We start from the raw sequence: 13,521 nt of genomic DNA, 5'->3' as shown, positions 1-13,521 counted from the left end.
TGGGATGGTGTGCATACCTAGGGGGCCGATGCAATACAGAGCGCTTAGCTTAGCGCACAGCTCGACGCGCGGTTGGACGTGCGTTTAGGACCTGCCAGAATAATTCCCGATGCAATAATGGGATTAGTGCGTCCAAAACGCACGACCAAACCAGCACATTGCTAATAGTGCTCATTACATGTAAATGCCATGGAGATGAGGCAATCAGCTATTACACCCAATGCAAAAAAAAAAATCACCATGCGCCTGACGCATGGTGATTTTTTTTTTGTGGTTCCTCCAAAACTAAGTGGCAGGAACCACAGAAAGCAGCATCGAGACAAAAAAAAAAAGTCAACAGCGGTCAGGTTATGAAAACGGATGCTCAATTTATGGGTGTCCCGTTTTCCTAACCCACGCACAGCCACGGCTCCTGGGTGCCCGATGCCACAGACGTGCTAGGGACGCACAATTGATTCTTGGCGCATCTTTTTTAGGGCAGCACCTCATTACCATATTGCATCGCGTGCCCAGGGGAGATGGACGGGCGCTTACAATGACCACCAGACTACCAGGGACTCCTAAGGAAGGGGGGGGCAGGGGGCTAAGATGGTGCCTACGGAGTGGGTTGGATTTGGGGGATATTATTTTTGAAAGGCAGGGGTGTGGGGCCCTCAGCTTTCAAAACAAGTTTTTACATTTGGACTGCCTCTACAGGCAGTGTGTGTGTGTGTGTGTGGGGGGGGGATTGGGCCATCGTGGCTCTTTAAATTTCATGCAGAACCAATGAGATTGCATATTACTGTCCAGATGTTCCAGCTGAAAAGTTACATACAGCGCCTGACTGGTCAGTAACTTTTCAGCAAATAACGCGGCTCTGCATGCATTTGAAAACTGTACGCATGCAAAGCAGCTCATTACAACAGGGGCGGGATTTTAGGTAAAATATTGCTGCAATATCATGGCGATATGGGTATATTATCAAGTGATAAATACTAGTTTTCAGCCATTATTCCCTTATCGCCGCTTAGTAAACGAACCCCTAACTGATTTACCTCCTGTATTTTCCCCTTTTTCTTTCTAACCAGTTTTCTTTGGGTTGTGCATATAGCAAAGTTTTTCTTTTTTTCTTGTTTTTGGTATTGGTTTAATGTTGTGACTGTAAATCTTTGTTGTATGTTTTGCTTGATCCCCCTTCTTCTCAAGAAATTGCTTACATTGAAAATGATATCAAATAGAGAGGAGAGCACAGCCCACACTCCTGCATCTTTGGTTCCAGGACTTGCGAGGATAAGGTGAAGGGTTGCACAAGTCACGGGACATAGGACTTATGGGGAAAAGGGTCATTGCTGGAGGGAAAAAAGACAAGAGGAGGTGAGAAAGCTGATAGCATTTCTCTCCCCTCCTTGCACAATCAACAGCAATCTTAGGGTGACGAGGCCTCAAAGGTTCACAGGTAAGCCAATAACCTTTTAGCAAGTATTTGAAGAGCTTTTATAAACAGTTGTGCTGAAAAACGAGGTACTATACCTATCCCTGTGATTTAATATAAATTTATCAATAACAACTCCCTCCCTCCCCCCCCCTCAAAAAGTCCTCTAAAAAACGGCAGAGCACTTAATTTCTACCATCAGTCAATCGCCATCCATTGAGTTCTATGGGCTCCTTAGTCCATTAAGAAATCAAATAAAAGGCTTGCCAGTCAATTTTTATACAGAAAACAAACAAAAAAAATATGATGCTGCGTTTGTCAGGATTTAGCTTTATCCATAGGCACAATGTGGAAGCTAAAGTGAATGTACCTTTCAGGAAATGAAAAATCAACGGCAGGCTTCTGTAACTCTTTTCTGATTGGTTAATCAAGTTAAACCAGCCTCTGTCAGTAATTAACATAGTAGACTCCTCAGTGGACCAATCAGGTATTAGAACATGGCTGATGACGTTCTCCCTTCTCTGTAACCAATCGTAAGGAAAGGTGTCGGGTACTGTAATTTGCATAGGGTGCCTATAAATACTGCCGGCTGCAGGCTTCTAGAACAAAAGCTTCTTGATTCCTGAGACGCTTGTTTCTTTGGTGTAGGATGCCGGAACCCGCCAAATCTGCGCCCGCTCCCAAGAAGGGCTCCAAGAAAGCGGTGAGCAAGACCCAGAAAAAAGACGGCAAAAAGAGGAGGAAAAGCAGGAAGGAGAGCTACGCCATCTACGTCTACAAGGTGCTGAAGCAGGTGCACCCGGACACGGGCATCTCCTCCAAGGCCATGAACATCATGAACTCCTTCGTGAACGACATCTTCGAGCGCATCGCGGCGGAAGCCTCGCGCCTGGCGCACTACAACAAGCGCTCGACCATCACCTCCCGGGAGATCCAGACGGCCGTCCGCCTGCTGCTGCCCGGGGAGCTGGCCAAGCACGCCGTGTCCGAGGGCACCAAGGCCGTGACCAAGTACACCAGCTCCAAGTAATGCCCAGGGACAAACTTGAGACAGTTTAACGCAAAAAAAAAGAACCCAAAGGCTCTTTTCAGAGCCACCCACCTTCCTCCACCTAAAGAGCGTTTAATTACTATAAACGGCACGGGGAGGGGGAAAACAATCGCAATGCAATTTATTTTTTTTTTTTAAATGTGAGGTTCATCCTGGTGATTGATTGATTAAAATGATGCACTCTTTTCAAATAACAACAAAAAGCGTGTTCCATGCTTTTATTTATGTTTAGGAGGCGGCGGGAGGGCGTGCGCGCGCATCCTCGGGCGGGGGGGGGGAGGGGTGGTGCGAGCGCGAGGGGAAGGCCGCACGGGGCTCGGTAGAGAGAACAAAGCCGAGGCCGTGCGCTTAGAAAAAGGTAGGCAACACTTTGGGGGCGTTGGTGGGGACTCGAGGGGGGAAAGGTGGAAACGAGGGAGGGCAGAAGGCACAGAACCGAAGACTTAAGTTTATTTTTGTGTTTATTTTTATTTTTTTTTACAGTCAAAGGGATAAACAAATCACTGCTGGGGGGACGGGACCGACCGTTGGGGCAGGCGGGCTGCACGAGGCGCCGCGCAGTGACGTCAGAGAAGGCTTTCTCGGGCCTTTTCGCGGCCATTTTAATTTGCAGCCTCGAGTTACGAGAGAGAACCAAAAATTGTACAACTTTTTTTTTTTTTTTTTTTTTAACTTTATCCCAGACTGTATTATGAGTAAGGGTTCGTTTTAAAGCCCTTGACAAGCTGTACTGGACAGTGTTTGTATATGTACAATATATATATATATATATATATATATATATATATATATATATATAAAGCGGTCCCATTATAAACGTATTTCGTTTGAACCGTTCACAGACCTTATATACTAATAATAATAATAATAATAATAAAAATACCAGAACGCCTTGCGTGAGGGAAAGAGAGCTGGAGGATAACGTTTGAGAACTTTTTTGTGTTGGAGCCCTGCGGACTCTGAACTTTATTTTAGTTGATGGCTTTGCCACCGATTCCTGCAAAAGGATGACAAGAAAGGAGGCCTGCAGGGAGCGCGCGCGCCTTTCAAAAACGTTTCCCTGTCTCTCTTTGTCAATCGCTTTTTCACACCTACAAGTCCCCTGCCCGTCCTGTTTTTTTTCTCTCTTATCCAGGCCTTCTTTTCATTGCCCTAGGCAATCCTTTCATCCCCCACAACCTTCCTTACAGCCACCTCCAGCTGATCCTCCCACCAGCTGTCTACCCAGCTCTCCACCCTCTCCCCTTCCCCCAAACCTTAATTATCACTGTCAGTAACCTAGGCTTGTATAAAAGAGTGCGATATGTTTTGAAGTTTAATATATATATATATTTTCCAATAATTTATTAATTTTTAACATAATTAACAAGATAACATCATATAATGAAAACACAGAGAATAATCCCAAATTATCATACAAAGAAAAGAAAACATTTTAGATAATCTTGTACAAACGTATTCTCTTGATATTAAGTCCACAGAATAGAGAGGGGAGGAATACACAACCTCTAATAAAACATCTGTTTACCCTCAAAGTAAATGCACAGTATCTGAAGAGGGACACATTCCCTTTTAAGAGGGACTTGAAGCATTTATACCGGATTCTCCAAGCGTAATTGTTTGAAGTTTAATATATTATTGGGTTATTTTATACCTGTATGTCTGCACTAAACTAGTATGTGTTGATTATGGCTTTTGTAATCCCCCTTTTATTGACGTCTGATAACTGCACTTTTCAAGAAAGGCTTCAAAGTGGATTACAAAAGATTTAAATAAAAACACAATACTGTTTGAATTAGTTATACAGTTTAGTAGTTCTAATGTGAGCAGACTATAAGCAATTTTAAATAATCTGGTTGCACCCCATCCCTCCCTTACATGCCTCCATCATCCTTCACTTTTCTCAGTTATTCCCTTTCAATCATCTGCTCATACTCCTATGCCCTGCCCAGCATTCCTGACCCCCCCCCCCCCAAATATCCTCTTCCCTGTGCTCCCTCCCTCCTCTACTTATCTGAGTGAAAGGATCTGAAGGAGTGAGTGAGGGGGGGGGGGTCAAAGAGGAAGCAGGTGAGGTGATGAGAGGGAATGCATGGAGACTAGTAAGTGGGGTGAATCGGAGAGAATGTAGGGGGTATGTGTGAGGGAAGCTGGCTGTGCTGTGTGAATGAAGACTGGAGAAGTGTATTTGGAGAGCCAGTGAGTGAGGACTAGAGGAGGTGTGGGGTGTGAGGAAATTGAAGGGAATGTGACATGAGTTAGAGGATTGAAGTCTGGGTGAGTAGTATATGTGGATCATTCTTTTTTTTTTTTTTTTTCCCCCTTTCCTCCCAGCTCGTTTCTGTAATCCCTTCTCTGGCAGGTTTCTGACATAGGGGCTACAGCAAAGTCCCAGGGTTGTCTTTACTGTCCCAGACCTATAACTGTCTCATGCACTAAACTTCAGCCCTGGGGGCCAGGGTTTTCCAGCAGAGCCCTAGGTGCTGGATAAGGAGGCTACACAGTCACTCTCACTCCTTGCTCAGTAATTGGAGTGAGGTCTGTTAATCCAAAATAGCACATGTGAATACAAGCGCAGAGTCTAAAGTTGGTGTTCAAATAATAAAAAGGTTTACTTCAATTTAAAAAGGAATATCCATATCATAAACAGGATGAGAAACTTGTTTTTTATCCATAGTGTGCCTTTGGATGACCTCCCTCCTCTTAGCTGTGTCGTGGTCTAAAATGCCTTCCCCAGTGAGGGTATGAGGGTATGTAAGTTTTCCACTAATTCCAACATTTAACAGGGATGCAGCCCTTTCTTCCAGAAGGTCAGGAGTTGATCCAAAATGGCAAAAGATTACTTCTTCAAAATCCTCAAACTCCTCAAATTTGCTAGGCCTTGAAGAACTACTCAAAAACCTCTCCTCTTTGACATCTGGCTTCTGCAGGTTTTTCTTAACCCTCTAGACCAGAGCTTCCCTGGGGTCACAAAACTTTCAGCTGGTGTTACAAGTGCCTCAAAGGGCAGCACTCTTCAAGCACCAGCATCAGTAGTAGTGGAAGTCAGTATGGGTCCCGTGAGCTAGTATATGCACACAGGCCCTGTGGTGGTCCAGCCCTTGTATGAATTTCTGTGATAACAGGAAGCCCTGCAGGAGGAGCGATCAGGACATTGCAAGACCTGTGATCTCATACTAGCTCACAGCTCCTATGCTGTCTTTCATTGCTGCTGCCACTTGCAGATCACAGTTGGCTTTGGGACTAGCTACGAGGGGGAAAGTGGGCTGAGCGTGCACAGGTCAGTAGAGATTGCCCCTGCTCCTCTCTTCACCTACAACTGAACCTACCCAAGAGAAAAATGTTGCCCCGTCAGATGCTTGTCTTCTCTTCCCATCAGTTGTTATCCACCTTTGGCAGGGGTCAAAAGCAAAATGTTGCTGCTGACCCTGAAACCGGGGGATGTTTTGTAGGAGGGATCAGATGCAGGAGGGGTTTGAAGTTTGGATCAGCTGGAGCGAGGGATTGGCTGTAGAGGGTGAGGGGGGGAATGACAGAAGATCATCTGGGGATGTAAGATAGCCTCGTGGGTTGAGGGGGATCAGTTGGAGGGAGGTGAGGATGGGCAGTGGGGTTAGAGGGAAGGGATGACAAATGATCAATTGGATGTTATCAAAATGGCTTGAGAGCATCATCTGGGAAGATGTGAAAATGGCTGGAGGGCGTGAGACTAGCTGGGTGCTATAAGAAGGGATCAGCTGGAGAGGCAGAGGTTGAGACTGAAGGTATTCTTGAAGGGAAAATTGGTATGAGGCCCATATCCAACATGTACTCACAGTCCCTTCTGCAGGCCTAGCCCCTTTTTAGTACAGGCATCCTTTTACCAGGGAAACCTAGACAAGGGACATGACCACTGTAGAGCCTCTGAGCTTGAATGTGTCTATTGCTTGGACCAGGAGCATTCAAAGTAGATGATGTGAAGGGAAGACTGGAGAGTACTCTGAAAGGGGCTATAGGGAGGGGAGCGAGTAGAAAAGTGGAGGAGGATCATGGTGATCGGAGGTGGGTAGGATGGAGGGAGAGAATCTGGGAAGGAGCCAAGGAAGGAAGGAGAGGACCCGAAAAGAGCTGGGGGGATAGGTAGGAAAGAGGGGGGGTGAGTAGAATAGAGGGGAGGACCTGGGAAGAGACTGCAGAGGAGGGGATAGGAGGGTGGGAGACAACCCAGAAAGGGACCATAAAGGAGGAAGCTCGAGAGCTTGATGTCCTTTGGGAGGTTCAAGGGCTGTAGAATGGGGTAAGAGGGAGAGGGTCGAGAAAGGGATGAGGAAGGAGAGGACCCAATTTGTGGGATGCTGCCTTTTACCATTGTAACATAGTAAATAATAGCTACCAAAAATATCTTTTTCTGCTAAGTGAATTATTAAAACTTGAAAATAAGACATTGAAAGGACTTGATGTTGGTTTTGTAAGAATATTATTATAATTATAAGGGCATGACAAAGCTTGAAATGGAGGTGGAGATAGTAGATTTGAATTTTAGATTTAATTACAAGTCTTTCCAAATCTGTACTGTTACATTTCAAGTGCAATGAGAAGGTGCCTACCCTAAGAAGGCTTATTAACAGGCTGAGAACCTAGAAGTCAGGGTTCAGATCCTGCTTCTTCCAGTGATACTTTTTGTGACCTTAACCCTCCACTGTCTCAAGTACTAAATTAGATTTTCTAACTACTACTAATCGACTTCTCTGCTCAGTCCCATTTGGCATTGATATGAAGGGCAGGGTAGGAAAGGGATCTGAGCGTGTGTTTGTCTGAAAATGAGAGATTATTTGAGTCAGTGAACGAGTATATAAACAAGGCAGAGAGCATTTGAATATGTGAGTGAGAATGTGTGTAAGTGAGCATATGAAAGTTCGTGTGAGAATGAACATGTGTGTATATGAGAGACCGGAGAAAGTTTGTGCCACCACTGCTACCACCAACACATGAGAATAAAAAGTTCCCAGATATAGAGACATGGGATTTTTAATCCTTATTCCTTATCATACATGCCAGACCAGTCTAGACAAGTGGAGTTATGTCCTCCTACCAGCAGATGGAGACAAAGCTCCAAGCTGTCCTCTTTCTCCCTATAAAGGTGTGTTGCTTCTCTCAGCTTTTCAGTATTTGTCTCTGCCTCTGCAGATGTTTGAACTGGTGCTACAGCTACGATACAGATGAATAGAATGACCCCTTCCACTAGGAACCGACTCCAGAGGGTCAGAGTTCCGGCACCAAGGAGTTAAGCACTGGAGAGGCGTTTCCCAGTAGTTTCTTCCCTTGATGGATTTGGTGATATGAGCTGCAGATCAGATTTCCCTGGTGAAGCTGCCTGCTAGGACATCAGCCCAGATTAAGGGTGCTGTTTCCCTGGTAGAACAAGTAGAAGGAACACTGCAGATAAATCTCAGTGATACGTGTGGAGACTTCAGTACTCACCTGGAGCTCCAGTGGATAAGGTGGGCATACTATCTGTGCAAGACTGGGTGGATTCATTCCCCAACTCGAAGCCCTGGACCCTGTTAGGGAGGGCAGTACCATTGTGACAGGGAAAGAGGGCCTGCTCACACTTTCCTAACGCGCACCCAGCCACCTCTCCTGGGCACACGATGCAATATTTAAATGAGGCGTTGCGCTAAAAAGGAGGCATTAGGGAAGATTGTGCGTCCCTAGCGCCTCCTTGGCATTGGGGGCATAGGAAAGGTGGCTGTCAGTGCGGGTTGGGAAAACATGCTCAATATGAGCATCTGTTTTCTCTAGCTACTAGCGCTGCCTCTGATCTCCTCAACTGGACACATTCCCCTTACCTTTGTTAACTCTGACAAACCACCTTCACAACACGTACAACCACTAAATTCCTTCTAACAACTCATCTTATAAACACTCACAATAGACTTACAAACAAATGGAACTTCAAACAAGACATGGACATGACAAGCGACCTCCCAACTCAAAACAAAAGAACCATGCTCTCAAAAAAACCACTCGGCACAAATGAAGCACACACCCTCTAAACCTCAAAATAGAAAAAAAAGCAACCAACAAACATCACAAACAACACATACATCCAATACTCAAACTATATTCTACTCTCATTCATACTAGTCAACGCACGATCAATAGTAAAGAAAATACCTTTAATCAATGACTTACTTATAGACACTGAAACCTGGCTCAAAAACACCGATTCCGTACTAATTAACCAACTAAACAACCAAGAATATAACCCATTCTCAATTCCCAGAAAGAAAGAAAAAGGAGGTGGTCTAATGTTAATCTCCAAAAAAAACCCTACAGTTGACACTTCGTCCAACAAACATAAACACACCCTTTGAAGTCGCATTATTTGATTCTTCAAAACTACAAGTTTGCCTCGTCTACTGTCCACCAGGATCACTCGACAAAAACTGCTCCCCCCAATTGAATACTTCAAGAATAATATATCACTCAAAAAACCCATCATCATCCTGGGTGACTTCAACATACACTTTGACTCACTCACCCACTCAAAAACCTGCCAAACTATCATCGATGCCCTATCAACACTATATCTAAAACAAAGCAGGTCACACCATCGACCTCATATTCATCAACACTGAAGATTGGCAAACAAACGCAATCCACACCACAGAAATACCTTGGTCTGACCACCCCCTAATCCAAGCCAACCTGACTCAACTCCATCCTTACATCTCCTCAAAGCACACTGAGTACAATAACATACTGTCCTCCATTCTACACTGAACTCCTACAAAAAACTATTCAAACAGAGCTAACAAACATAGATTTATCAAACTCTGACAATGCCACAGCATCATGGCTAATCATCACAAAAAAAGTGGCAGATAACATCAATTCCACCGTAACAAAAACAATAAAACAATCAAAACACAACAATCAATGGTACAATGATAACATCAGAGCAGCCAAACGTATACTCCGAAAAAAAGAATGGAGAAGGAACAAAACTACAGCCACACTAAACACATATCGGAGCCACCTAACACAATATAAAAACACCATCAACAACGCAAAAAAAGAAAACTTCTCAAACAAAATCAACAAATTTCATCATAACCCCAGAATGCTTTTCTCAATAGTACAAAACCTCACAAAAACCACTCAGAAAACCACATGCACCACTCATGGAAGTGACGACTTTGCAGAATTCTTTAACAACAAAATATCAAACTTAATACAATCCAACCTTATCGACAACACCCAGCCCATAAGAATGAAGATAAATGAAACTTCAACATGGGCAAATTTCGATACAGCTTCCACCCTCGAAATCCAATCAATCATCAAAAAAATGAACCCCGCCAACCACCCCCTAGACAGCATCCCTATAATAAGCCTCAAAGCAATTGAACCCACTATAACAAAAACACTCACCAAGATCGTCAATCTATCCCTAACTGAAGGAAGCTACCCCAAGTGCCTCAAATCAGCAATAATCAAACCTATACTAAAAAAGAACAATCTGGACCCAGAAAACCTAATAAACTACCGCCCTATTTCTAACCTATCCCTCATAGCCAAGATCATCGAAAAGGTTGTACATTCCCAACTCCACGAATACCTTGAAACAAACAACATCCTATCCCCAACTCAATATGGATTCAGAAAGAACCTCAGCACAGAGACTCTCCTACTATCATTAAACGACACCATATTAAGAGGATTCGACAAAGGAAAAGAATACCTACTCATACTCCTTGACCTTTCGGCAGCCTTCGACACAGTAAACCATGAAATACTCTTAGAACGACTGACAGAAATTGGTATAACTGACACTACCTTACGATGGTTCTCATCCTACCTATCCAACAGAAGCTACCAAGTATCAATCAACAACAACATTTCCAAAATAATTAATCTCAGCACTGGAGTTCCACAAGACTCAGCACTGTCAGCCACTCTATTTAACATATACCTTCTATCCATTTGCCAATTACTAAATGATCATCAAATCACCCACTTCTTCTTCGCAGATGACATACAACTTCTAATTCCCATCCAAAACTCCCTCGATGAAACATACAAAAAAACATCTGCTCTACTCGACTCAATCAAGCAACTTCTAACACATTTGAAACTCATAATCAACATTGACAAAACCGAAATTATCATCATGGACAGAAAACCCAATCCAACGCCACCACCCCAACTCTTACCTGGCAATCAAATGAACCCAATATCTCCTATCACACACACCAGAAACCTTGGAGTAATCATTGACAAAAATCTATCCTACAAAACCACAACAACCAAAATCAAAGAAGGATATCTCAAACTGCTAACCCCAAGATGACTAAAACCATTTCTAAACTCATATGACTTCAGAACTGTACTGCAGCTACTAGTTTTCTCGACCATCGACTATTGCAACTCCCTACTGATCGGTCTACCATACACCAACATCATACCTCTTCAGATTCTTCAGAGCTCAGCTGCCAGAATTCTAACCGGAAAAAAAAAAGAATGATCACATAATCCCTATACTGGTTTCCAATAAAATCCCGAATTGAACACAAAACCATGACCATCATACATAAATTACTACACAACGAGCATCAAGGACAAACTGGTTTAAAAATAACCCCCCTAAATGCCCATCAGAACCTACTTTCAAACAATGCATTTCGTCTAACAGTCCCCACCCCCATCAGAAATGCTCACCTAGCAACTACAAGAGATAGAGCGTTCTCCATTGCCTGCCCCAAAATATGGAACTCCCTACCAAAAGATTTGAGAACACAAACCAACCTTAAAACATTCAAGAAGGATCTGAAAACATGGTTATTCTATAAAGTCTACATCGACAATCAAATAACACAACAACCAAACACTAATCAGTACTACCAACCAAAAACCCACGCAAGAACAAAACAACAACCATCTTCATACAACAATGAACTTATGATGAACCCTACAAAGGAACTGTCTCTAAGATTAACAAATCACACCGTCTGTATTACCCTCAAAACTGTCAATTTAACCCCCATGTTATCCCTCCCTTCCTTCTTTTCCCCCCCTCACCTGAATCCTCCCGTTGTTTCATCGATTAGCAAATGTTAAACTACCATTAATCTGTTTGAATCCTGTAAACTGTTGTGATGGCTACACCGAACGATGGTATATAAAACTCAACAAATAAATAAATAAATAAATATACACGCACAAGATACATGGCCTGGACCCGTTAATTTTCACGTATATGTCGGGCCCCCAGAATTTATTTTTTTTTTACCTGAATCTGCTTTCTGTGGTTCTTCCTACTTAGTATCACAACAATACTATTAGGAGGAATCACAGAAAGCAGGATTTTTTTGTTTTTATCAATGAACCCTTGAGTGTGGCATAACCCTAACGTCAGCCTGAGACTGGCATAAAATTTGCCGAGTTGCAATGGGCTCATTGGCCGTGCGGGAAATGTTTTGAATCACAGGTATTATCTGCCTCATCTACATGGAATTTAGATGTGATGAGCACTATTAGCTATGCGGTGGTTTGGACGCCATGATCCCTGTATTGCCTCGGGGGTTATGGATGCCCGTCCAAAATGGGCATCCAATCGTGTGTTAAGCCATGTGCCAGCCGCAGCACACGGTATTACATCGGCCTATGTGTGGTCTCTGCAAACCAGCTTGTGTCCTTTGTTGCTCAAGGACCAATTAACCAGCTGGCGGTAAGCAGTTTGACTCACTAATTAACTGTTCAGTTTCAGGCACGCTAGTCCCATGTAAGACATCGGTGTTCAGGCATGATTGGGCCTGACTGCTAGCTTCCAGCTTCAGGTAAGGAGAAGGACTCAGCAACCGGCTGCACAGGTTGGGGAATGGCCAGCTAGGGGGAATTGCTTTGGAGTTGCACATTGCAACAGGCAAGCAATACCAATTAGGAAATTAAGGTGCCGGGCACTATAATGGGAGAAGAGGAAAAAATGAGGCAAGCACACCATGAACTCTTCCTCGCTCGCTGGTTTAGGTGACTGGGTGCACCCGTATGTGTGCAAGAATTTATTTAGAACTGAATGGAGTTGCCATAGAAGCCCACTTCATAATAAGCAAAGCTTCAAAGTAAAGCTGTTTTTCTGTAGTGTTATGGTTTCATGTTTTCTTTGCAAGCAAATACCTTGGTTTGAAACCAAACAGAAACAGTTATGTTTTTCCTCAATATTAGGAAATCACATAGCCACGAAAGCTATTGATGTTTAAACTAATCTTTGAGGTGATATATATTAAGGCAAGTGAGCCACATTCTTTACCTCTTTTGTTCACCTGGATAACTGATTAGAAGAAATGCCAAGGGAAGGCTACCATGGGACTTCCAGGCACAACAGAAGTGCTATAGCTCATCCTTATGGAGTTCTATGAAGGTCAGAACTCTTCTTTCCCACCCTCTCTTCCCATCTGCATGATGGAGGCTTCCCAGAGGGACTGGTAAGATCAAGTTAAAAGGGTACTGCTGAAAACCATTGAAACCTGTTTTTAAAAATGTATTGTCTGTGGCTCACTGCCTTGTCTCCTGACCGTGAATACCCTCTGTTAAAAGAATGCACAATTTTATAGGATGCTACTTCAGCAAGGCTATTTAACAAGCCTGTGTTCAGGCTCCCACAGATAAAAGGGAGTTGCCTTCAGCTATGAAGGCCATAGCATCTGGAAAGTAAAAATGTTTTAATGATTCTCTTCCCTCTTTCCCAAGCGTCTATGGATACTGACTTTGAGTTAAAGCACTCTCGTGTTGGGTCTGAGATCCTTAAATGAAGGCCATAGTGACCTTTCCCACAGGTAAGGATTAGCAAAGGAGGGGAGGTCTGGAGCCCCTCTACATAAGGACCCAGATGGATTCTCAATGGGTGAGTCTTGCAAAGGGGAGGTAAGTGAAGTGGTGTGTTTTCCTTTCTCAAGCATCCCCATCAGGACAAGTTCAAGATGAGGCCATGGAGTGTATGGCTGGACATCTAGGCCACAGAGTGTGTCTCTGGGTTTCTCACAGGCCAAGCAGGATGGTAGTCCTCACATATGGGTGA

The 13,521-nt window shown here is 43.7% G+C and overlaps 1 protein-coding gene across 1 annotated transcript; it reads left to right on the top strand.

Moving 5' to 3' along the window:
- The first annotated feature begins 2,007 nt into the window (after window positions 1–2,007).
- LOC115098353 (histone H2B 1.1-like) lies at window positions 2,008–2,510 on the top strand. The gene has a single exon (XM_029614895.1). It carries the CDS (start codon window positions 2,061–2,063, stop codon window positions 2,439–2,441), a length of 381 nt encoding a protein of 126 aa, XP_029470755.1. The 5' UTR covers window positions 2,008–2,060; the 3' UTR covers window positions 2,442–2,510.
- Window positions 2,511–13,521: the final 11,011 nt, after the last annotated feature.

Source organism: Rhinatrema bivittatum, chromosome 8 (assembly GCF_901001135.1).
Source record: "Rhinatrema bivittatum chromosome 8, aRhiBiv1.1, whole genome shotgun sequence".
NCBI classification, from domain to species: Eukaryota; Metazoa; Chordata; class Amphibia; order Gymnophiona; family Rhinatrematidae; genus Rhinatrema; species Rhinatrema bivittatum.
This window is presented reverse-complemented; position numbering and strand designations above follow the sequence as displayed.

Coding starts and splice junctions, on each gene's coding strand:
- LOC115098353 (XM_029614895.1), top strand. CDS start 2,061: ATGCCGGAACCCGCCAAATCTGCGCCCGCTCCCAAGAAGGGCTCCAAG.